Genomic DNA, 26,252 nt, shown 5'->3' on the forward strand with positions numbered 1-26,252 from the left:
GTGGTGTCCGAAGCATCTGTCAGACCTCACATTGGGCATGCCGACTCAACCCGAATAACCCAGAGTCTCATAATATGGATCCCTATCAGACCAATGGATACAATACCATAATCAAGCATCATTTGTAATATCCACACCATAAAATCTAAAAGTAAGCATCTATTCCATAATCATGTTAAAAGTTAAGAAATGTTTCTAAGAATGCTAATTATCTAGTAATATTATTACATTCATCCATAAGGCATTCTCATAAGAATCTATCAATACATAATCATCCCCAACAATATGAAATCAGGTACATCCCCCTACGAAATGTGTGAACTATGGAAACAATTATAACAACAACACAAGGCACCATGTAATAGTACGAACGGCTCATCAGCCTCCACATTAGCCATCTCCTCAGATGGGGCTACCTCCGATACAATCACCCACTCCATACTTGTGACATCATCTAAAAGAAGAGATCCCCTGCGAGGTGAGTTCCACTGAGCTCATGAGCGGAAACAATCACCTAGAATGCATGAATTGTAATCCTAAATGCAAAACGATTACGTATCAATATGTCAGTCTCTAACTAACCTATCTTGCCCTAAATAGAGTATCAGTCCTCTATAGGAGAGTACCTCTCATCAATCTCCATGACTTGGTGTTCTATGTAAGGTCCATACTCCGTACCATGACCATGGTTCATGGGTCTCTCAGACCACTCATAACCTTCACCTTCTCATCCACGAGTTTCCATCATCTTTTCTGTCCTTTAAAAATAAAATGCATGGCCATTGATATAGGGCTAGCACGTATCAAGGGTATACCTAGCCATGCAAGGCTTCTACTTGCATGTTATCCATGGTTAAGCGCTACCATTCCTCAAGCACCTATTATTTTAGTCCGTATCCCCCACCATTTTAGGAGTATTGATCCTCAAGCTCCAACTATCTTAGATGAGCATTCCAACAACTCTATGCCATCCCTCAATCCTCAATTGTCTTGATTTGACATGAATGATACACTAATGTGCTCAGTGTCCTCTCACGGTATCCCTCCGCTCGAGCGCCCACCAATACAACTACTCCACATCACAGATTGCCAACTCAATACCCCCGTTGATAAGGTGGTAGCATTAGGGTTTATCCTAGCCAATACATTTACATGTATGGGTGTATATGTTGTGATGCATGAGCATGTGGAGATGAATGAATAGTTGGACACAATGACCATTGCCATGTACCCCTTGTATATAATATTGAAATGCATCTCCCTACCCTACATGTCATTTTCCATTCATTGAAACATAAACAACATGAATCATAATTAAGATACATCACATCCACCCAATGCATGTATGACCTACTGTAATCATAGCATAAGAAATGTAATTTATTAAACTACACTTAAAATCATGATAGAAGATCTTGGTCTTGAGTGAGATCTTGCCAACCTAAAAAGTCGAGATCTCGGTTAAGATGTGTGATTTTTTTAGTGTCAACTCGTTAACCCATATCAGTAGATTTAGGGTCCCAGTTGGATTGAAACTTGATATTTAACCTATGTAAAGCCTTTTGAACTGGTGGCCTTGGATTTGTAAGAAAACAATCCTAAAAATAATTTCTAAGTCTACCCATAATAAAAATCAAAATGCAGTAGGATTGAAAATTGTAAGTTATACAATATGTAATATAGAATCTTTAAGGTATATAAATGAAAAGCAAGTGTATCAAGTACATCAAATAACTTAAGTGTCATCGAAATTCCATCCATATGATTATATAAGTATCACAATTTCGACTCTTGAGAATAGAATAATAAAATTATACAAATATTAGAAATTCTATGTAAGTCATTAACTCATATGTTCATAAGACAAGCAAAGAAAAATTGATCTTCCTTTGGTATTGTTGATGTACTAAGAGTAGTTGCAAGTGAAAATCCATCCGACATCAGCAAAAAAATTTGGTGAAAATTCAGAATTCCAATAAGATATGGTGAGAACGATCGAGATATCCCATTTCGCAGAATTCCACTCCCATCTCGTCTCGATTAACCAAAAAAACAAGAGATTTCGCAAGATCTCAGCCAGATCTCACGATATCTTCCATCATGCTTAGAATGCAAAATCATTCTTAAAACTAGCATCCCAATTCCCCTCATCTTACCATGGTGCTTGGCTCAATGCAATTGATGTTTTACTTCTGAATTCAAGAACAATCACAACCCCTAATTATGGCATACACATGTTAGTGGTCATGTAGGGTAAGTTATTCACCATTTACAGTTCCAAATTCTATTAGTTGGCTCCACCCCTGCTTGACTTCTTGTTTAGATGATGGGGTGGCACTTATGCCCTTCTGGAATGCATTCCGTGTCGAATTTATATTATTGGAACAATAGTTGCTTTTATCATTTGTGAATGCAAAACTAACATAAAATTCGTATCAACCACAGCTTAAATGTTTCCCTGAGCCAAAAGGTTAAACAAGCATGATTAGCTGGAGTCCGCACCTTGTAAAGCAACATTAACAACTCCAAATTCTGAATATATAAAAGGTACGGCATTTTCACTCAAATGCTCAAGTAACTCACATTCAATCTGTAGGCACACCATCATTCCAGTACAGCAAGATGCAGTCTACATGAAGTATTCCTTCTGAATCTCATTAAAAAATGGTAGTTTCAGCGGATCACTGTCCATTGTGACTTAAGAACAGACGTTTCATGACCTTACAACCTGCCCCACAATGACAGTTATGTCATCCAGTTTTCCACCTGCCAGATTAAGAGACCTTTATAAGTCTTCGTGATCAGAAATGACACAAGTAAAGGGGCCATTACCCAGTGCACATACTGCTATGTGGTCCTCCAGGGTCCTTTTGGAGTCAGTCCTAGCCTTTGGCAAGTTAGCACAAAGTGGCCACCCGTAAGAATTGGACCTAGGGCCATTACCCTAGTAGCAAACATGAATGATAACATAGCTATGGTCAATGGCCCCTAAAAAAAGACACGTTCAGCCCTAAAAATGATTTACTGAGTCATGCCTGTTAGCTTCATTCCAAGAATTCTCTTCCACCATGGTACATCATAGCCCTGTAAAGGAATGCTCATTAGTAAGTCCTAGTTTTATAGCAAATACATGGGTTCCAGTGACATGGCATTTGCCCCAAAAGAAAAATGTGGATGCCGGAAATTGATTGTTTTTGAGTGACATACTCTGCTTCTTGCCTCCAATGAGTAGGGTGACTCAAAGCTGGAATCCCTCGAATGGTTGCTTGCAAGATTAGCCAATGCCTTTGCTATGGTTGAAACTCTATTAGTATAACAGGGAAATGCATACGCCTGCAAGGGCTGTAACTAAGCTGAGCAGCAGGGAGAATGAAGAAACATTACCAGCTTCTGTTACATCACTGAATCTCGAGATCGTTGAAATGATTTCATGATCAAAAACATTATCAAATAGCCCATCTGAGCCCATAACTATTGTGTCTCCCTCAAACAACTCCAAAGTCCCAACCTATTTATGAAAAAAGATCATTATTTTCACCAAGAAAAGGAGTATGGAATTTCTCCGCATTATGATAACAGCCAACTGAACAGGTCATGCTTGAAAATATGAAATGGGCAAATGCAGTACATGATTCAAAATAGATCCTTGATATAGTTGTCTCCTATGGAACATGATGCAAAGATGAGGTAATCCTTGAAGTAGCAATGCAGGAGGAAGAAGACCAAACCAATATCATAGCTTGCAGCTTCAATTTGGCCATGGAATTTCTCTAGCATTATTGATAACAGCCAACTGAACAGGTCATGCTTGAGAATATGAAATGGCCATATGCAGTACATGATTCAAAATAGATCCTTGATATAGTTGTCTCCTATGGAGCATGATGCAAAGATGAGGTAATCCTTGAAGTGGCAATGCAGGAGGAAGAAGACCAAACCAATAGCATAGCTTGCAGCTTCAATTTAGCTTCTTTGGGTCTGTTTTCACTGGATTGCAGTTCAGGTTGCTGTCCACCAATAGAACCAAGTTATGGGGTTTATCTACAACTAGCGTCCTATTACTTTGTTATTTATATCTTGTAAAACTGGAATCATAATTACTAATTTCAAGCATGTAAAGAGTCTTAGTCTGATTAGCAGGTCTCTCAAACAGCTTCCACAAGGCTATTAGATGTTGTTCCTTTGCTCATCTATGATTCTGGTTTCTTTTAGCATTTGTAACCTATCAACTAGGTACTAGAGATCCCTGAAGGCATTAGGAATAATGAAGATACCACAATTAGTTGTTCCGTAGGCCAATACTGGTGGCAAAGCATTTTGGAAGGCAAAGATCCATGTAGCCAACCCATTTAGTTTGGATAAGGCTTCTTATTGTTGTTGTTATTGTTGATTTATCTCTAGTCATCTATGTAGTTGTCTCCGAGCCACCAAGGTGAAGACAAGGATAACAAAAGCTTGATACACGTTGGTCTTCCAGCAACAGAAGATAGGTACCGAGAAATTCAAGATCCCAACCAATTTTAATCTAGGTGTATGACAAAACATATATTACTGATGCACAAGTGTGCAATTACATAAATGAGCCTCCGCCATCTGTATCAGACAAATTATCCAACCTTAATAGTGTCTGGATTCAAGTGACTTAGTTGACAGGAAATCATGTATGGTTTTCACCTTGAGTAAGTAATCCATGATATGATAGCTCAGTACAAGATGAAGTCTACAGAAAAATGGAGAGCCTTTTATTTAGTAAATTGTACACTCAGTACACAAATGAGGAAGAACAAAAACATTGTCTTCACCTATCAAAAAGATATTGTCATGGTTTTCGACTATGCATTCTAAGCTCTAACTGCATAAATGCACATAAAAGTAGGTGGTATCCTGATCTGAAGCATGTAAGCTTGGCAACTTAAATATAATTAAACAAAAAAATGAAGGTAAGAGCATTATTAACAACTGGATCAGCAGAAACTAGCAAAGAGAAATTTGACTACTAATATTTAAAAATGCTAAATATTTTTGTACCATTGCATCTAGGTATGTTTGTCCAACCACCTCAGAGCTTAACTGGTAAGGACAGTCAAAGTAATGCTCTTGTTGTGATGTTGAGAATAATATTTTTCCTGGAACATAAGAAAAGCCATGCATTGGTTTCTAGTTTCAAAGTTGGAATGTAAAATTCCACGACATCACCTTTTCGAAGAACCCGTAGTCCACAATCCCCCACACTGGCAATTTTCAGAACTCCGTTCTTCTCCAGCATGGACACAATTCTACTCAACCCAATAGAAATAAACAACTAGATAAGAACATCAGCATATTTTCCAGTACATGATGGTTTATATTAGATTGAAGTGTGTCAAAATGAATAACTTGATATGTTTGAAAATTAGCAGGACCTGCTATACATCGAAAAATACGATGCAAATATGATAAGGTTTTTTTGATTGAAATGTGTCACATGAATAACTTCTTAGATGTGAAGATTAACAGAACTTGCAACATCTTGAAAAAGAAAATATAACATACACAGTAGCAGAACCCTTTGAGGAGGTGGCAGCATGTGCTTTCCCCAAGAGTATCTGAGGATCATCATTGACCTGACAAATATGGATACAACCGTGATGTTAGTCGCGGTCATCATAGTCTCTCTTTCCGCTCCCTGCTCCCCCTCCTTTCCCCCCCCCCCTCCCCCCGCTCTCTCTAACACATGTCATTGATCTTTTCTTTTGTGATGAAAAAAAAAAAAAAAAATTCATTACCAAAAGGAGGGGGAGGAACACAACAGGGCTAAGAGACTAGCCCAAGCACAGAAAAGAAAGCTGTGGAAGTTGAAGGAACCCAAGCCCAGAAAACCGAGCAAAAAAAACCTTACAAAGGAATGCCAGTTGTAAGGGGGTTGTTGGTTGGTGGCAGTGCCAAACAATGTCAAACAATGCCAAAGACAATGCAACAAAAGCCTAGCAAGGATCGTTGATACCACAGCAAAAATCATGCTCACTGATGTCCGAACTCAAAGGTTAGAGTTTCATTTTATCAAACAAAGCATAGTCCAAGTAGGGATAACTTTTAGGGGGAATGTTGGAGTCTCCCTCCAGGAAAACACAAAAGAGGTTGGTTCGAGGAGACAGGATAAGACCAAGACGTGCAGTTGGTGTTTTTTTGTTTTTTTTTGGTGGGGGGAGGTGTGAGGGATTAAAATGGGCTCAATGAACGTGAGATAAAATGGATCAGGGTAGATGGGAAATGGAGAAAAGCTACAGCTACTAAAAAAGGAGAGGAAGACTTGAGACAAGCCAAGGCTCAATGCATCGATCAAGTTGCAAGGGGAGACAGCAACAGTCAAAGGTGAAGGCAAGATGGCTTCAAGAGAAGAAAAAAAGAAAAAAAAAAAAAGAGAATTTGTGGCAACAGAGATGGCTGTCTCTCAAGCACCCCCAGCAAGAGGTCAAGGGCAGCAACAGCGATAGGAGCTGGAATGGCTTCAGGAGTTTCAGTTATGGCAGCATGAGTGGAAGCAATAGCATGCGGCAATGAAGCCTTGCAGATGCAGAAGCAACCACATCAAGAGGGATGTTGGCCAGGAGTTGACGGAGAAAGAACCAAGATCCTGAGAGATTAAGCTTGGCCTTTGGACGAAGGCTGATAAAGAGGCAGAGCAGAGCAGGTCCGGGGTGACTGGCGCAAGAGCAGAGCAAAGACAGTCTTCTCAGGAGCTAAGAAGCCTCTCATTTAATGGATAAGGAGAGAAGGAGCTGGGCAATGCATAGCTCCAAAGCAAGGATGAGCAATACAGGAGCGATGTGAAGGACTCCAAAACAAGGTAAGGTGCATGGGAGGTGGCAGAAGGTAGTTTGGTAGAAGCGAGGTTTCACCAGAACAGTCAAGAGAAGGGTGACCAAAAGCCTTCCAGTGTACTCAAATGGGGAGGTAACCAGTTGTACACAATAAGCTGACCAAAATTGTCTTCATCTAAAATTAAGATGTAGTGGGAGGATCTTTGGGAGAAATATCAACGCAGATTTGACCCTACAAATTTGGTCTTGCTTCCTTGTACAAGCATCTTGAGGGAAACTGAAAACCAAACCCATTCTGAGTGGATCCCACTGCCAGAGGAAGATCATCTTTTACCTGACCAACCATGGTGCACCAAAAAGAGCACGAGCTTTGATATCTTTGAAGAGAAACTTAAAAAGAACAGATCAGTAGGTATCTTGAGAACCTTGTGCTTTTGATCTTTTTTGATAGTGAGGCTTGGACTATGTCGGAAGAGGGTCAGGAGCCAAGAAATGGTCCACCAGAGTAACAATATCACTGGGATATAGTGAAGTGAGAGGTCCTGGGTGAAGGGAATGGCAAAGAAGAAGAGAGGACCGTGTGGTTTTCCTGGTAAGGGTGGGGGAGAGGAGAGGATTTTTTTTTGGTTTTTGGGGGGTGGGGGGTGGGGGAAGGGGGGAGGAAGGCGGTGTGAGGACACATCCTTGCAGCCCATGTTGATGTAGTAGCAGAGCTATATATTGGAGTGCAATAGTTTTGTTTCATTACCTCCTCATCTCCAACAAAATATGAAACATTAGACATCAGCTCTCTGGAAAATAATGCAGGGTCAACATTCTGTTCAGACCAACTGCAAATTAGAGCATAAAACAAATTGTTTAACAAATAAACATAAAAATAAAATACTGCATTTAAGAGTTTTCAAGAATTTTGCTTTGGAAAGGGGAAGGGGGGAGATTTGCTGGTTACATTGAATTACCCAGAAACACCATCAGCAATGGCAACAACTCCACCATTATAACTGCTCACAAAGAAAGCATCTTCCCCACCTCGTTCAATCTTAAGAAAGACCAAGATTAAAAAAATTAGATATTACTTGACACCAAATTCAGATTTGGTCCAGTAAGCATTGAAAGCCTTGTATCATCTGAGGCATCATTATCACAGGTCAGTATTCATTTACAACTGTGGAGGGTATTCTTCCTAAAGGTTAACAGAGCTGCACTACCTTGTTGGGATGCGGAATGAGATGAGTTCCAATGCAAAAAGAAACCTCTGACCTATGACCAAACCAAAATAGATCAACCGAGTTGTCCAATTACTTTATGGAAGCTGAAGACGTTTAAGAATGAAAAAGATAGCGGTCAAGATTGACAGATAAATCAGAAGACATCAGGTACTTCAAAATGTTAATATCCATCTAATGGAAGTCGAAAATTGATATCTGAAACACAAGTACACCAGGAGGATGGTTGATAGCCACAATGAGTACAATCCATCTGATCTAAAGAAGTTTCACCAATAAGAAACAGACTTGACAAAATATAATAACATCTAGCTATACTGATTCAAGTGATGGAATGAGGCAGACATGCTCAGAGAAAGCTAAATCAACCAACTAATCATATTGTTTCCTTGCCTTCTGGATATGCAGACTCTGTCATATATTCTTCTGAGTTTCCAGATAAGCTCTATAAGCTTTTCAGGAATCATGTTGGATCATAGTAAGAAACTAACAATTGTAATTCTTTCGTCATAGCTTCAGGTTTTGTTGGCAGGCACTGCCTACGTTTTTTCTTCCTTTCATCTCTTATTCTCTCTTTTTCTTGATATATTTCCATATACCCACAAAATAAAATAAATAAAATTATACCACATTTCCAGGTAGAGAACTTCATGGGTTTAAGTCCTGTGCTCCTCTAGCAGTAATGAAGACCCAGTGAGCTACCATGTTCAGTTAACACAGTAGCATCTTGTAATTCTGATTTACGAGGCAAAATGTGTTTTTTTATTTTATTTGGATGATTTGATGGTGTGGAGTTTCGAACGAGATGAAATTTTATCATTTCTGCTGTCAGTCATGGATCTTTCGAAACAGAAACGGTACAGTTCCTTCACAAGAGTTTATAAATTCTAATAGCAAATATCAATTCCTCAAAAATCTTTAGATTTAGTCCTTATCTTTGTTTTCTAAACACTTCCTCAATAACAAAAAGCGACTAAATATAGGAGAGAAGAGTCATGGGAAAGATCTCGATAAAACAGTTTACAAATGGGAAGTTGAAGATCAGCTTACCGAACGGAATTCAACTCTGAGGGACCGCACGAGAGCGAACTCTTCTTATTCGTTATCGAACCGAAGTTATATGAATCATGAGAGAATGAAAAAAATAGCCCACGAGGATGAGAAATCGCAGGCCTGAATATGAAAGACGACATTTCCATCTCCGAAAGAGTTCACTCCCTCACCCACTCTCCAACTGGTGCACAAGTGGATAAAACAGAGTCTCAGAAAATTTATGTTTGGTGATCTGGAATTGAGCCACGTCAGTTAGATGTTGATTCTCGAATTCCACGAGATCCGAATCGTCCAAGTGAATGTGCCTGCGGCTCAAATAAACTAGGGGTGCGTTTGGTAACTGGAAAGAGAACTGCCTTCGGCGTTCTATCGTTTTTCAGAAAGAAAAACAATCAAAATGAGTTTGATAAATCGGGTTTTTTCACTGTTCGATGTGTTCAAATTTTGTGCATGGGAAGGTTTTTTGCAAAGTACTTTTAACATATTTCAGCGTTCTTAATATCAAAAAACAACTATTGTTGGTGATACGAGGAAAATTGCACCGAACGTTTCAAACCGGGTTTATAATTGATGCGTCCAAAATCTGCTCAGCCCTTGGATCTCCACGTGATGTCCTGCAAAACGAAAGCGTCAGATGTGGCCCGACCGCTGGGGTCGGGAGTCCACCTCCGAAGGCTAAGTCGATTGATGAACTTAATCACAAACGGCTCGCTAGAAGCACAGAGCTAATGAATGAAGAAACGGGAAAGGTGATCTAGATAGCAGGACGCTGATAGTTTGGATCTATCAGTATGTATCGGAACCTGAGTCTCAGATAGTATTCTTTTTGATCGATTGATCCGTCCCTCACCGTGTATGGTAGTGAGGTTTATATAGAGTGTACCTTCGAATCTCCTTCGTTGGATGCACTCGAGCCTTCTTCGGGTAGTCGTTGGATCTTGTCAATGAGATCCGTTGAGCGATAGACTTCTACTAGTTTGGGCTAGTAGAGGACTCCTGAGATAACCGTTAGGTTATGCGATAGTTATCCCTTTGATGATGATTATCCGCAGCCGTCAGTTTGAGTCTGCTGTCATCAGGGTGATTACCCTAATCCATAAGTAAGATTAGGGCACGTTTGCAGCCGAATGATCTTTCTTCTTTAGCAAGCCATCTTCCGGATCCGGTTCGCTCGGGAGCGATTCGGTTTTCTCCGTCTCGACCGGGGTCGAGGGTCGGACCAGGTATGAACCCGGTCTGATCATAAACTCTCCATATCACGAGCCCCCAGACCAAGCGTTCGGTCGATCCCGAGGGCTTGGTTTTTAATCGGGTTCGTCGTCGGGTGATGATCTCTGCGTGCTTCATTGAATGTCATATCACATTTAATGCGGTGGTCACTTTTCCTCGAGCGTTGTGAGTGTAAGTCCACGTGTCTTCGTTGCAGTTGATCTGTCGTGGCTCACGTCATCCAAGCGACGGTTTCCGAACGCCTATTTCGGATTCGTGAGTTCAAACTTTCAAAACGTCTTTCAATCTTGATCGTTGATTTTGAATCAATCTCGATCGTTCAGATTCCCGAACACTCGTGCGGGAGTTTTAAAAGCGGTTCGTTGTCTTCGTAGGTTTCATTCTTCCTGTCTGGAATTTGAACCTTTGTTGTCTGCTTCGCGCCTTCCTGCTCTCAAGCTTCCGTCTCACTGAATTAGTAAGTTTACTGGTCTTTTCTTTTTGTAGTTTACTGTAACGAGTAATGGCGGACGATAGGGCTTCTTTAGTACCCCATGTTGGTGATAGCGGTGATGCTTTTGCTTCTCCTGCTCTCGAACGATCGGATAGTGATAACAAAACCCTAACCGTCCTCGGGCAGGAGTTCGCTGAAGTTTCTCAAAAAGGTTTTGAAAGAAAAACCGAAACTTCTCCTGTCCTTCTCGAGTCTGGATCTTCCAAGATTGTCGAGTCTTCTAGGCAGCCTCAAACCTTCGGGTCCAATGGTGGGCCTGGCTCTGTTCCTTCCATTTATAATGGAGAAACCCTTCTTTCAGCTGTCCAAGATTTTGACATTCCTTCCTCTTATCAGGTTAGGGCTCCCCACCCTGATGAGAGGGTTGATTCATCCCTTTCGGGTGAATTTTCTCTGTACATAGATGCATTGGAAATCGGGGTTCGCTTTCCCTTTTTTAATCCTTTATTCTCCGCAGTTTTGAATCACTGAAACATTTGTCCTGGAATGCTCCTCCCCAATAGCTGGCGTCTCATCGTCGGCTTCTTGGGTTTGTGTTTTGAGCTTTTATCAACACATGGAAGCATTGAGCCAGGTTGGTCGCACTGACTCTCCTTGCTGCAAACTTGTGAAGAGAAATTGGCCAAGGCCAATCTCGAAATAGACCAGTTGATCGCAGCTCTTTGTGGAGCTGCAGAAAAAGCATGAGGAAGGAGTGATCTCCCTCAAGGAAGCTCTTGAAGCTTCGGAAATTCGTGTCTCTGCTACCGAGAGCGAGGCCAGGAAGCAAAAGGCAGCTGCCACGTTGTTTGGTGACAGCCTGGAAATCAAAAGTAGGGAGCTCGAAGAACATCTGAAGTTGGCAATCCCTAGCAAGCCTGAGCATATAAAGCCAGACCTTCGGAAGGAGTGCATTTGGAAATACCTGAACAGTGTACCTTTCTCCGAATTGCTAGGTTTCTACAACATTCAGGCTTATCGCATGGGGCAGAACGACGTTTGGGAGCAGATCCTTGGAACGATCCCTGACTTCGACACTTGCTCCTTTTCGTGAGGTGTGCCACCCGAAGTCTTCGGGAAAGTTGGTATGGATCTTCCAGACTCGGGCTCGGGGAGAAGATGATCCTTTTCCAGCCTGACCCTCAATATGAGGCATATCTGAATGACGAGCCGGCACTTCCGGAGGAGAAATCACAAGCCGAGTCTCAAGTTGTTCTTGTAGAGGATTCAGCCGATGCCACTCTTGAGGAAGGCTCTTCTCATGGTCCCGAGAAAAGTCCTCCCCGACCGGGGTCCCTCGGGCAACAATGGAGAAAAGGCTTAGGGAGTTGTTCTTTTGTAAAGATGTACCCTCAATTTAATGAATAGACATTTCTTTATTCATGTTGGCCTCAAAATTTCCCCGTCTCCTGCCGAAATCTTGCCTTGAATATCAAAGTATTAATGATAAAACTTATCACTTAACTTTTCATTCCTCGCCGAATAATGATCTTATAGAGATATTGTGAAGATGCGTTTCGGGAAGATGCGTTAATCTTCCCCACTACTTCATTTATTGCAAAGTCCGCACGTTTCCTTCTCGCGAAGTTCAAACGTTTTCCTACTTTTGTATACCATTCACTTGTTTCCAATGAATCGGAAATATATCCATTATTTTAATGGCAGGTGCGACGATTGGAGGTTTCTCCGCATCAGGTGCTCGCTTCCACATGTTTCCATGTGGCATCCCTTTGACCGTTGATCTTGCTTTTTGCGGATTTCGAAGCGTCGTTTCGATCTGGGTCGTCAGTTGTCCTTAGCCTTCAACCGTCGTCTTATACCTTAGGCTATTTAAAGCCTTCGTGGGTACTCTCCATCTATCCCGACTTCGCAAGATAGATTTGCTAAAGTGCCAAAGCGACCTTTCGTCCTTCGGCTCTGCTTCCGTATTCCTCGTACTCCAACGACAGCTCTATCCATTTCTGAAGAAGTGAGTTTTTTGATTTCTCATCTCTTTCCCCACTTCCCCCGAAGTAAAACCGCACGTAGTTATACTTGGGGTTTAGTTTGTTGGTATGTCGAAGCTTTAGAAAACTAGGGTTTCCCCATTGTTGGTGTCGTTTATTTCTCGATCGATACGACAGTGTTTTTTTTTTTTGTTTTGCATAGTGGCTCCCAAGATCAACCCGAACTTTATCAGAGCAAAATCTTGCAAGAAAAGGGTTGCGTCGGTGGTGGTTGGGGCCAGTGTGGTGGTTTCAGCTAGTGAATCCTCCAAGCGTAAAGGCGGCTTCGGCGGTGAATCTTCAAGTCGATTCCTGCAGCTTCGTTGATGCCGTCCCTACGCCTCCTTTGCCCGAAGTGATCGCTCGTCTTTCCCAGGAAGATCTTGATCACTCCGTTGCCGATGGTGCTGCCGGCACTCCTGCTGGTGAGCCTGTTGGTGCACCCCCGAAGAAGACTCTTCGGGCATCCGAGGCAACTATGTTGGCGTCTGATGAAGGTGTGGTCCCAGCAGGTGCTGCTCCTATTTCTAACTCCAGTGCTTGTTTGGCATCCTCCTCCTCTCCTTCTGAGTTGGAGGATTTTGCCACCAGGAAGCGCCGTCGGGTGACAAGTGATGAAGCTCAGCCTTTGCTTGATGTAGTTCTCTTCTTTTCCTTGACTCCCCACCAATGGTTGACTCATATGTTTGTTCTAGCAAAGTCGCGTCGATCTTGTATAACTTGTTAACAGTCACCTGTAATGACTTTCTTCTTTGATCAGAGATTGTATCCAGCTCTTGTAATTATTTTGATACTGGCCTCTTTGGATCTTCTGAAGAAATAAGAAATTACTTTATCTTTGAACTTTGCTAGCCACTTGAATCGCCGTTGCATTATGTCTTAGTTGTCTAAAACAATGCCTTTACTTAAGGATTTCCGGAGAAATACAATAAGTCTGAGAAGGAACTCACTCGGGTTTTAAACCGATGCCTTATACTTAAGGATTTCCGGAGAAATACAATAAGTCTGAGAAGGAACTCACTCGGGTTTTAAACCGATGCCTTATACTTAAGGATTTCCGGAGAAATACAATAAGTCTGAGAAGGAACTCACTCGGGTTTTAAACCGATGCCTTATACTTAAGGATAATTCAAAAATTCAATAAGTCTCGAAGGAACTCACTCGGGTTTCAAACCGACGCCTTGCAAAAGGAACTCACTCGGATTTTCATTCGATGCCCTGACTTAAGAAAGTTCGAAAAATTTTCCATAAGCGTTGAAGTGTTGAAGGACCCACACGAATTTTCATCCGATGCCTTATAGTTGGATCTTGTTCTTGAATGTGGTGTATGATGCCCCCCAATCAAAAGATAGTTTGTTGCCAAAAATTGCATTGATTGAGTTGAAAATGATTACATCACGAACAAAATTGAAATCATCCTCAAGGATAAAACTTTTTAAGATGCCTAGCATTCCACGAACGATCCAACTCTTTCTCGGGAATCTATGTTCTTGATCTGTAAGCTCTGAACCGACCGGTTTCACAACCATATAGGGTCCTTCCCAGGAAGGGTCCAACTTTCTTTGGTGACGCGGGTCGGAAGCTAGGGTGTTTCTCAACACCAAATCTCCGGCTAAGTACCGACGATTCTTCACTCGAGTATTATAATGAGACGCTATCCTTCTTTGATAATGTTGAGTTCGTGCTATTGCCTTTGCCTGAACTTCGTCCAACAAATCAAGACTATCAAGCAGTCCTTGTTCATTTGCTTTTTCCTCGAACTCACAATCCTGTAACGTCCCCACCATTATCTCCACAGGTGCCAATGCTTCGGATCCATATGCCAACCTGAATGGAGTTTCTCCCGTAGGTGTTCGAACCGTAGTTCTATAAGCCCACAATACATTATGTAGTTCTTCGACCCAAGAAGCTTTGTCGCTTCGAGTCTTCTCTTTATTCCTTCCAGAGCGTTCGGTTAGTAACCTCTACTTGTCCATTGCTTTGGGGGTATGCCACCGAGGACATACGATGCTCGATCATATATGTTCCACAGAATTGCTCAAATTGTGGACAATCGAACCGAGTACCATGGTCGGTGACGATAAACTTTGGAATCCCAAAGCGATATATGATTGATTCAAGCACGAATTTCTCCACTTTTTCTCAGTAATTGCCGCGCGGTAATCGGCTTCTACCCATTTTGTGAAGTAATCAATTGCTACTATCGGATATTCCCGTCCGCCTGATGCCTTGGTGAATTTGCCCATGATATCAATTCCCAACATTGCAAAGGGAATGGGATTTAGAATTGAAGTCATAGTTTCTGCCCGGCACTTCGACATTCGTAGCATGAATTTGATGATTACCACATTGACGAACGTATTCCATAGCAGCCTCTTGGACCTTAGGCCAATATAACCCAAGTCTTAGAATTTTGTGAGCCAGGGGCCCGTCCACCCATGTGAGCTCCACAAATTCCTTCATGAACCTCGACCAAAGCTGATTTTGCTCCTTCGGGGCCTATACATCTCATAAGGGGTCCAAGCATAAGATCTTTTGTATAGTCTCCCATTCCGAATGACAAATCTAGCTGATCGAATCTTGATCAACCTTGCCTCTCTTTGGATCCTCGGGTAACTTGTCATCTCTTAGATATTCGATTATTGGATCCATCCAAAGAACGTTCGCTTCAATATAAGAAATTTCTTTCTCATGATAACTTGGAAAAGTTACCTCTTCAATGTAGACCGAAGGGTCTAGATTCTTTTCCTTGGCATTGGCTAGTCGGGATAGCTCATCTCGCCATCGAATTTTCATTCCTCGAAATCCGAGATATCTTCAAATTCTGAAATTGGTTCTGAAATGCCCGCACTATCTCCCGATATTTTTGCAAGCGTGGTTCTTTAATGCCATACTCCCCCTGGACTTGGTTGACTATAAGCCGAGAGTCACTATAAATAGTAACATCTGCAATAGCTAATGCCTTTGACAACCGAAGTCCCGCTATCGGGGCCTCATATTCCGCTTCGTTATTACTTGCATCAAATGCGAATCTTAAAGCATATCGAATAATAAATCCTGCTGGACTTTTTAATAGAATTTCAGCGCCTACTCCATCTTTATTACTCAAACCATCTACATATACCTCCCAAGTGGTTGGAATAATGGGATCCTCAATGGTGGGTTCCATTGGTGCGATAGTTTCTACTACAAAGTCGGCTAATGCCCGAGCCTTGATTGCAGTTCGGGCTTAAAACTCACTTGGAACTCACTTAGCTCAACCGACCAGGATACCATCCTTCCGGACAAATCAGGTTTGTTAAGAACTTTACTAAGAGGAAAAGTTGTAAATACCTCAATTGGATGAGCTCGAAAATATGGCCTTAGCTTCTCGGCGGCCATCATGAGAGCGAGCCTGCTTCTCAATCTGCGAATATCTCGTCTCCGCATCTAGCAACACGTGGCTTACATAGTAAATCGACCACTGTTTCTTATCTTTCTCCCGAACAAGTACCGCACCGACCGCCGAAAGGGATGTCGCTAGATATAGCTGTAATATTTCCCTCTTCTCCGGTCCGGACAGATCGGTGGTTGTCCAAGTGCTTCTTTTAATTCCTCGAAAGCTTTCTGGCACTCTTCATCCACTTTGCTTCCTTACCGCCCTTTAGGTCTTTAAGTGCCTTAAAGAAAGGCAAGCATTTTTCTCCAGGACTTGGAGATAAATCGATTTAAGGTAGCAACTCTCCTCGTCAAACATTGTACATCCCGAACGGTTTTGGGAGCCTCCATATCAATCGAGCTTGTATTTTGGCAGGATTTGCCTCAATTCCCTCTCGTGATACCATGAAACCCAAGAATTTGCCCGAGGAGACTTCAAAGGCACATTTTTCGGGGTTCAACTTCGTTTGATGTTTCCTCGCATCGAGAAAACCTCAGTCAAATCTCGCAATGTGATTTGCTTTTGTAAAGCTTTTCACCAAGCATGTCGTCAACATATGCTTCAACATTCTTTCCTATCAGCTCTTTGAAAATCTTGTTGACGGCCCCTCGATATGTTGCTCCCGCATTCTTCAGGGCCAAAAGGCATGACCTTGTAATAATAGCTTTCACGATCAGTCATGAAAGCCGTATACTTCTCATCCTCCTTATTCATAAGGATGTGATTATACCGAGTAGGCATCCATGAAACTTAAAGTTTCATATCCTGCGAGTAGCATCTATCAAGAGGTCAATCCGAGGCAACGGGTAGCAATCTTTTGGGCAAGCTTTGTTTAGATCCGTGTAGTCCGTACACATCCTCCACTTCCCATTCGCCTTTTTCACCATCACCACGTTGGCCAACCAAGTTGGGCACTCGATTGGTTCTATGAAACCAGAATTCTTAAGTTTTTCAACTTCGTTCCGAACGGCTTCATACTTTTCAATAGAGAAATTTCTTCTTTTTCGTATCACCGGTTTCGCCTTAGGGTCTATCCGAGTTTGTGCTCTCCGCAATGGCCCGATCGATTCCGGCATGTCCTCAGCAGACCATGCGAATACATCTTTATTCTCGTTGAAGAAATAACTTCAACTCATCTTTAAACTCTTCCATTGTTCGAGACCCGATATAAGTAATCTTTTTCTCATCTCGGTACACAGCTGGATTTGCTCCGATTTCTCCACTGGTTCGGGCCTTTGCATCTCTGTCTCTTCCCGATCATCTCGAACTTCTATGGGGAGGGCAGTAACCTTCCTCGAACCCTCCTTGTCTTTTAAATAGGCAACATAACACCGCCGAGAGATCTTCCTGGTCGGAGGAGACTTGACCGATTCCCATATCAGTCGGGAATTTTATCTTCGAGTGCTTTGTCGAAACAATAGCACCTATCTTGGATAAAGATGGTCGCCCGAGAATCATATTATAGGCTGGTAGTTCTCGAACCACCAAAAAATTGATTCGGACAGTTGTTTCTTTAGGAAAACTTCCAATGGAAAGATCCAACCGAACCGATCCTTCCGCTACCGCAGATGACCCCCGCAAAGCCATATAGGTGTGTAGATGAAGGTTTCATCAAGTCCTGATCCACCTTCAATTTTTGATACACTTTGTAAGAAATTAGGTCAGCTGCAGACCCTGTATCAATCAATACTCTATGCACTTCCCGCCGTGCAATCTCTACCTTGATGACTATAGCATCATCATCGAGGTAAACAAACGTCTCTTTCGTCTTCTTCGCTAAAGGTGATAGAATCTTCACCATTCAGCTTCTTCTGCTTCTGCGCCTCTCCGGCTTTAACAAATTTGGATTTGGTTTTTAAACTCCGGAATGATTCGGGCTCTGGACCCCCAAAGATGGTAAGAATCGGTGACCGAGTAGCAGCTTCAATCACCTCCTTGCCTTTTTTAGACTTCGGGGCCTCCCTCGATCGTTCTGAACTAACCGAATGATCCCTTTTAGGGGCAGCCGCACATGGCCCACGTGGCTCCTCCCTTCTCCTCGCTAACAAAACGGACAGATGTCCCCGAGATATCAATCTCTCAATATCTGCCTTCGGATGACGACAGTCATTAGTGTAATGACCATAGTCCTTGTGGAATCGGCAATACTTTTCCCGATCCCCTGCGCTCTCCGGGTTTCAAAAGAATTTTAGGCGGCCACTTCAAAATATTTTTTCTTTTGAGGATATTCAAAATATCGGCCCGAGGAGCATTCAATGGAGTGTACTCACTTTTACCGGGGGATCTTTGGCGCCAAGGTTGGGATCTTCCAACCCGATCACGAACATTCTTCTTTGGCTTCGTTTCGCGTTTCGCTCAGAGCCTTTTGTTCCTTATTGGAGACTTTATTATCTCCTTGGCGCGCATCTAGAATCTCCATGACTTCAGCTCCTTCGGCATCTCTCGTACCAACTCAAGCATAAGTCGTGGGTATATCCCGTAGTAATAACTCCGGGAGTTTCCGATTTATGAGTCCCGTGAATAGAGCGGTTCTCGGCTACTTGTTCATCCAAGTTTTCTATCTCCATCGTCACTTTGTTGAATCTTTTCGGAAACTCTCCGATCGATTCGTTCTTTCCTTGTTTGACAAAACAAAGTTTCTTCCGTTTTCTTGACCTCGTATCCCACTGGAATCGCCCTATGAATTGGCGCGCCAATTCGTCAAAGTTTACGATCCTTCCCGAGGGAGGTTAGAAAACCACTTTTGTGCCGCTCCGGTTAGAGATGAACCAAAAACCCCGCATAAAATTTCATCGAATTACCCGAAACCGCCATGGTCCGTTGGTAATAGCCGATGTGAGCTGTTGGATCTCCGGAGCCATCGAATGTTGAGAAGGTAGGCAAACGGAAGTTATGGGGAAACCGATATCCCGCAATTGGCTCAAGCAAAGGAGTCTTCCGAATGACCGAGTAAATATCCTCGATTATTCTTCCCTTAGCCAATCGCCCTAACTTCTCATTGATGTTGGCCAATTCTTGACCAATCGGGTCGGGTGATCTTCAGCAATACGATCACGACCTCGATTAACACGATCATCATGTGCTACTCGATCATCATGAACAGCCCGTCCTTCACGAACGTTTCTCTCGTCACGAATCGCTTCGATCATCACGAACGGTTCTTCGACGATGGGTGAGTGAGTTCTTACCCCCCGTATCCAACCTTGTATTTGAATCAGTTGTACTCTCTTGCGGTCTGTCGAACCGATCGCCTCGCCTTGGTTGATCATCAATCCTCCGAAGTCCTCGGTCTCCTTCACGGAAATTCCGATCAACATTCCGGTCTTCACCATTCTTTGGTCACGTGGTATTTGGTCACGTGGCAATGCACGTCTCCTTGAATCGTGTTGATCAGGTTCTTGTGGTAAAACCACTCGCCTGCGTGAGCACGCGGAGTGCTTGGCTCACCTCCAAGAGTTTAATCTTTACCTGATCCAATTGATCTTGGATTGTATCGAGGAGGAAGATTACGTCCTCCCCGGCCATCATCCACCTCGATAGGATTTTGGCTTTCTGGGGAATATCTTGATTATTCACCCCAGGTATCTGAACACCGGAATTGCGTTGTGCAGCGGCTGCTGATCTAGTCACCATGCTTTTTCAAGTCTTTCCCACAGACGGCGCCAAATGATGCGTCCAAAATCTGCTCGGCCCTTGGATCTCCACGTGATGTCTGCAGAAACGAAAGCGTCGGATGTGGCCCGACCGGCTGGGGTCGGGAGTCCACCTCCGAAGGCTAAGTCGATTGATGAACTTAATCACAAACGGCTCTGCTAGAAGCACGAGCTAATGAATGAAGAAACGGGAAAGGTGATCTAGATAGCGGGACGCCGATAGTTTGGATCTATCGGTATGTATCGGAACTCGAGTCTCGGATAGTATTCTTTTTGATCGATTGATCCGTCCCTCACCTTGTATGGTAGTGAGGTTTATATAGAGTGTACCTTCGAATCTCCTTCGTTGGATGCACTCGAGCCTTCTTCGGGTAGTCGTTGGATCTTGTCAATGAGATCCGTTGAGCGATAGACTTCTACTAGTTTGGGCTAGTAGAGGACTCCTGAGATAACCGTTAGGTTACGCGATAGTTATCCCTTTGATGATGATTATCCGCAGCCGTCAGTTTGAGTCTGCTGTCATCAGGGTGATTACCCTAATCCATAAGTAAGATTAGGGCACGCTTGCAGCCGAATGATCTTTCTTCTTCAGCAAGCCATCTTCCGGATCCGGTTCGCTCGGGAGCGATTAAGTTTTCTCCGTCTCGACCGGGGTCGAGGGTTGGACCAGGTATGAACCCGGTCTGATCATAAACTCTCCATATCAATAATATATGTTCTGGTTGAACCGTGACGGGGACTTACTCAAACCCTAATTTAATGATTATAAGGGTGCCGTAGATCAATTAATAGCCCGGTACGACTTCCCGAATATTATGGTACGAAAAGCTAACTTGCAGGAGGTGACTATCATGAAGCGGAGAGGAAATCGTGCTAGGATAAATATCTACTTACGGCCCCGAATATCTAGGGAAAAACCCTAGAATCGGACTGTCATTAAAGGAGATCAAGAAGCCGTCTCAACGGTCGAAGATTAGAAGTAAAATCTATATAAACCAAGGACGAACAACCCATCAGGTATCTGAATCTTTTCCTAATTACGTATTCGTTATTCCTATGCTCTACAATTAGCTAGAGCTTTTTGTGATCAGTCCAGTTATTGACTTAAGCTTCGGAGGTGGCCTCCTGACCTCAGCAGTCGGGCTATGTCTAACGTCATTTTTGCAGGTCATCTTCACGGATCTATAGGCTTAACAATTTCAGGACGCATCATTTGGCGCCGACTGTGGGAAACGCTTCGAAAAATCATGGTGACTAGATCAGCAGCAGTAGCAGCGGCTTTACGAGAAATTAACACCCGTTCTCAGATGGAGGTTTCGGTCATTAGACCAGAAGGAAGTAGACTTCCGGAAGTTCAGGAGGATGGAAGGGAAGAAAATCAAGATCCTCCCCATCCTCTCCAGGAACAAATGGAGCAGTTACAAACTCAACTTTTGGAAATGCAACAAACGCTCCGTTTATTAACCAGAGAAGTAGTTGCACCGCAAGCACCTGACCAAGTCAAGGCAAGAGAACGCGCACAAGAAGCGATTTTGGCTCCACCAATAGCCCCGACACTGGCACCTTCACATCAAGTAGATAAATGACAGGGCGAAGGCCAGAATTACGGCCAAAACCATCAAGAGAACCGTCAGGATCGGGTCCGAGAAGTCAGAGTTGGCGAACCTCTCAGGAGAGATGAGCGACATGATAGGCCGCAGGCGAGCCGAACGGGAACAACCATGAGGAGACGAAGGGGAGTCCATACCCATTCACCAACCTCAAGACGCTCGGGAAGGGAAACCGTCCGGATGGAGGATGGACGGTCACTTCATATTTGGCCGAGAACTCGCCAACATAAATCAAAGATTGGGGAAACTGTCTCGAGGTAGAAAGGCTGCTCAAGGTAGAAAGGCTGATGATATTTATTCAATCATCCGAAAGACTCCTTTCACGGATGCTATTGCTCTGTTCGAATTTCCACATAACTTTAGGCTTCCAACGTTCACGGATTTTGACGGATCGGGTGTGAAACCCAGCCCTAACCTTGACCCGAAAACCCTGTTGTTTGTAGGTCCAGCAACCCGAAGTAAGGCAAGAAGTCAGCTTTGGGCCATTTCAGTAGAAGACTTGGTGGCTGGATTGAAATCCTTGAGTGTTGATGTCAGTGTTCCATTTATGGAAACTGTACCCTATTGAAGATCGGATTAGTTGATGGACTTGGAGTGCTCTCTGTATTGGTTCGAAGGCATTTCTACCTACTAGGTATGTCACTTTAGGTGTGTGCAAAACCCCTTGATGTTTGGACTTGATCTGAGCCTTCAATTCCCTATTTTGAAGTTGCTGTTCTGATTGGTCGACTGGTCCAGTCGACCAATCAATCGACCAATTGATTCTGTTTTTGTAAATTAGGTCGTGGCTACTCTATTTAAGTCTAATCTCGGGAATACTTCACCTCATCTGCCTCCTAAGCCTCTGGAACGAGTTAGAACTCCATTCTAATCAATTCCCTTGCATCCTTGGTTGATATCTCGCAAGAACTCAAGTGATCTCCTTCCTCCTGCAACAAAGGTATGTTTATGTTCTATTTTTCTTTCCATCTCTGATTTTCTTTTCTTTGATCTGTTCTTGATTGAGATCAAGAAGATGATGCTGCATTCTTGCAACCATCTATTCCATGATCTCATTCTATTCCTTGAGATTTATGATCATCGTCATGATCTCAACCCTAGCCGAATTAACTCTTGAAACCCTATGTAAAATCCGGCCTTATCTTTACCCTGACCCGGCCCGGATTTTATACTGTTGCAGGTCCGAAGACCTGAAGTGGTGGTAGAAGAGACCTGTGGGCCCTAGTAGTGGATGATTCGATGCTTGATGCTGAGCCTATGGACATTGACAACGATGCCCCTCACTTGTGCACTTTGTCAGTGTTGAGTAAAAATATGGGCATCGATGAAGATTGAATTAGTTGAATCACTTCCCTGAACCCCGTGATCAATCTGAAGGTATTTTCTGAAACTAGACTTGTTGATTGACTTGTAGGAGAAAACCCCGTTCAATTTGACCCTTTATAGCCTTCCAAATCCACTCCTGAAGTTGTTGTCATACCTTGGTCGAGTGCTTGGTCGACTGACAGTCGACCAGCCAGTTGACCAAGAGTCATGAAATTCGAATATTCATGAAATCTCTTCCCATTTTGCCCCTACCTTTTTGGAACTCGTGAATGAGGACCTAACCTAATCATTGGCACTCCAGAGCTCGAGGTTGGACACTCTCTTGGGCTATTCTTTGAAGTTTGGGAAGATCTTGATTCTAATCATTGGTGTATGTGTTAATCATCAATCCAAGGTATGATTCCTTTTATCCTCTTCTAATCTATTCATTTTCCTATCATTTGATAATCTTGAGACCATGGCTGAAGTGCTGCAATCTTGCAAACACTCAACCATGAGTTTCCCCTCTTCAATTCCTTAATCTTCTTCACTCATGATATACTATGATTCAATTAAGATTAATCTCACTTCATCACTTTGATCCTCTTCAATATTAATCTATTTTGATTCAATCTGATACATAGATGCATGTTAAGCTTAGACTATATAGAAATCAAGACTCTAACTCAATTCTTATCCTTTATTTGATTGATTCCTACCATCCTTTACAATTTCTATAAATTCCATTTTGATTCTTGAGGATTACCATATAGAACCTAATATTTCGAATTGAGCATTTTTGATTGAACCGTTGGATCATCATGAAAATTGGTGTGTAATATCCTCTTACTATTATAAGCATGCCCTCCAAATTTCATGTCAATCGGAGCAGTGGAAGGGCAGCTTCTGAGCACGTTTCCATTACTGCCCAGAAGTTAACAAGTCTTGGTCGACGACAAGCCAGTCAACCAAGAGTTGTTAATGCCCTGTACTCAGCCGAATTGATCCGTTTGAACCCTGATTTGAATGTTTTCTTCTCTGATGTTGCTTGTGTGTTATCTAGGGTAACAACACTGACTTTGGAACCATTCTTGGTGATCCTTGAATTTAATTACAACTTGATTAAGGTAAGGACAATCGTTAACTTAAGTATGTTAATTACATCAACATGCTTACATTATGAGAACTTATTGGTTATGATCATATCAGAAATCCTTTACTATACATGATTGATATGTATTTCCTTATCAATAATAGAATGTACGTATCATTTAGAATATCATGTTCAGTCTTACTTTATGATTCATGTATGATCAATCATGTTATGATATGTAATTGTTTATATGACGAATCATTGATTTACAATGATATGATGAGATTGAGATTGTGATTGACTACGTATGACTTGGGATTGAGAGGTGTCCTTTCAACACTTTTGTCCTTGGACATTGGAGGGAGTAGTATGGGATATTCCCTGAAGGTGTCCATCGACGCTTTCCCGGGTTATTGGATGACATGTATAGGATTGTCTAGGTGTATGGTTAGGATTTCCCATTGTTGTATCACACCCGAATCGGAAAGGTATTGAGACCGAACGACCCGTGGTAGAATATGGTTGAAGGGCGCTCAAGACCGGTACCTACTCCGTGAGAGGACTTGAACTATATTGCGGATACCCGAAAGGGGCCATTTATTGGTAGGGTTGCATATGAATAGACTTGGGCTCACGGGCACTCAAGACCGGTAACCAACCCGTGAGAGGACGTGAGAGCTTCCTGTCACATCCTCCCAGCCGGTACCCTAATTGGCATACCCGAGAGTGTGATCCACAGCCCCGAAGATCAAGTATCGAGGAAATCATCCTCCCACATATACAATAACATAATCATAAACAAGAATTAATCAAGGTTTATTATTATAAATAAGGTTCAAAACAAAAATGAATAATCAGTATAATCAGAGTGCGGAAAAGATACCGGATATCCAATGATATCAAAAAGGAGTAAAGTGAGGCGGAAACTCACTTCACCAAAATAGCGGAACGTAGTATGAAAGTCAAAAGGAATTACAACTGAAACAAATGTACTAAGGAATAAACTAAGATCAAGCGTCTTCTAGTTTATAGATAACGTCTTCATAAGTATGGACTTCGTCAATCCAATGAATCCGTTCTAACTCTATGTTGTTTTCAAAAGTAGTATGCAGCTTGATCCACCGGGGGATCATCAGAGTAATCTTGATCGTCGCCAGCACCTTGCGTGTAATACGCTTTATTGGCTTGCGCTTCACTGTATTGCTGGTCATAATAATCTGTACCTACAGGATAATCTAAACAAAGAATATACAAAAAGGAATGGGTTTCAAAGAAACTCAGTAAGGTAGTTAATCCATAACATCATAGATAACATGTGGCAAACCATAACATGATGCAATGCAGTATGAAACAGATAAAGTATGAATGCATCTAAACTCTATGTATGCTGGTCTCTATGGTAGACATGCATTAAGTCATAGCACCGTACTTCTTAGGGAAAGTCCGCTCACACCCTCAACCATATAAGATATCTTGGGTTCCCTTAACCATTTAAGGTATCTTGGGCAGCCGGTTGGTAATGGGTCCTGCATCCCTCTCGGACAAACCATGGTAGGGGGTTAAGTCAACACACTCTCTCACAACCATTTGGCATAAGTACTAGCGCATGTCAGGGAAAAGCCCAGCCCAATGCAAGTCATCTAGTCAGTTACATCAACTCAGGTCCAGATACTTCCATTCCTCGTCCCTGACGATCCTTTCCGGTATCCTTTCCACTAGAGTCCTAATAGTCCCTGACTACGGACTCATCAACCCTATTGGTTATCCACATATGGTAAACGGGAAGCTCTCATGTCCCCTCACAGATCATTTCACCGGTCTTGAACGCCCATGAGCCCAAGTCTAGCCATATGCAACCCGCCAATAAATGGCCCCCACAATGTGATTCCCGTTCTCTCACGGGTTGGTTACCGGTCTTGAGCGCCCGTGAATCCCCATTGCTACCACGGGTCGTTCGGTCTCAATACCCTTCCGAATCGGGTCTGATATAACAGGGGTATATCCTAGCCAAACACTGCTAGACATCCCTAGGTATGACAACCATTGATTCGGGAAAGTGTCGATGGGCAACCCCGGAAACATCCCATACTATTTCCAATAATGTCCAAGGACAGAAGTGTCAAAAGGACACCTCCCAATCCCAAACCAAACTTAATCAAACACATTCTCAGATCAATCATGACATACACAACCAGTAGTTCATCATATAAAAGAGAATGTAAAAGCAAAATCAGATTAAGCAGTAATAAGTAATTCATATAACATGAATAATGAAAAAGATGATATAAACAAGTGCTACTGTTCCCACAGTAGGAGATCAGAATTAAAATACAACAACAGTAGGTAATCTCATAGTTTCATAAAGTAGAAACCAGAGAACAAGCAATCTATGTAGTTAAGGAATTAA

The 26,252-nt window shown here is 42.5% G+C and overlaps 1 protein-coding gene across 7 annotated transcripts; it reads right to left on the bottom strand.

The window, feature by feature from the left end:
• Positions 1–1,993: 1,993 nt before the first annotated feature.
• On the bottom strand, positions 1,994–9,258 carry LOC149024263 (putative protein phosphatase 2C 1). 7 transcript variants are annotated; one of them, XR_016171614.1, is made up of 12 exons: positions 9,077–9,258; positions 8,009–8,060; positions 7,760–7,839; positions 7,549–7,630; positions 5,533–5,603; positions 5,197–5,276; positions 5,029–5,126; positions 3,385–3,508; positions 3,208–3,290; positions 3,036–3,084; positions 2,584–2,766; positions 1,997–2,458 (listed from the first exon to the last, which is right to left on the bottom strand). XR_016171614.1 is itself a non-coding variant. In XM_089144571.1 (11 exons), the coding sequence occupies exons 1-11, from the start codon at positions 9,223–9,225 to the stop codon at positions 2,714–2,716; spliced, it is 921 nt and encodes a 306-aa protein (XP_089000697.1). In that variant the 5' UTR covers positions 9,226–9,258; the 3' UTR covers positions 1,996–2,713. The 7 variants fall into 7 exon arrangements, 5 of the variants coding, with proteins under 5 accessions (XP_089000700.1, XP_089000701.1, XP_089000699.1 ...); XM_089144571.1 differs by having other exon boundaries at positions 1,996–2,766; XM_089144573.1 differs by lacking the exon at positions 8,009–8,060 and having other exon boundaries at positions 1,995–2,766; positions 7,750–7,839; positions 9,077–9,161.
• Positions 9,259–26,252: the final 16,994 nt, after the last annotated feature.

This window comes from Hakea prostrata, chromosome 2 (genome assembly GCF_041222555.1).
Source record: "Hakea prostrata isolate BN-2017 chromosome 2, UWA_Hpros_2, whole genome shotgun sequence".
Taxonomy (NCBI): Eukaryota; Viridiplantae; Streptophyta; class Magnoliopsida; order Proteales; family Proteaceae; genus Hakea; species Hakea prostrata.

Excerpts from the sequence above, each read along its gene's own strand:
- LOC149024263 (XM_089144571.1), bottom strand. The coding sequence starts at position 9,225 with ATGGAAATGTCGTCTTTCATATTCAGGCCTGCGATTTCTCATCCTCGT. Across the intron at positions 7,840-8,008 it reads TCATTCCGCATCCCAACAAG|ATTGAACGAGGTGGGGAAGA; the intron begins GTAGTGCAGCTC and ends GTCTTTCTTAAG. Across the intron at positions 3,509-5,028 it reads AAACATACCTAGATGCAATG|GTTGGGACTTTGGAGTTGTT; the intron begins GTACAAAAATAT and ends TTTCATAAATAG.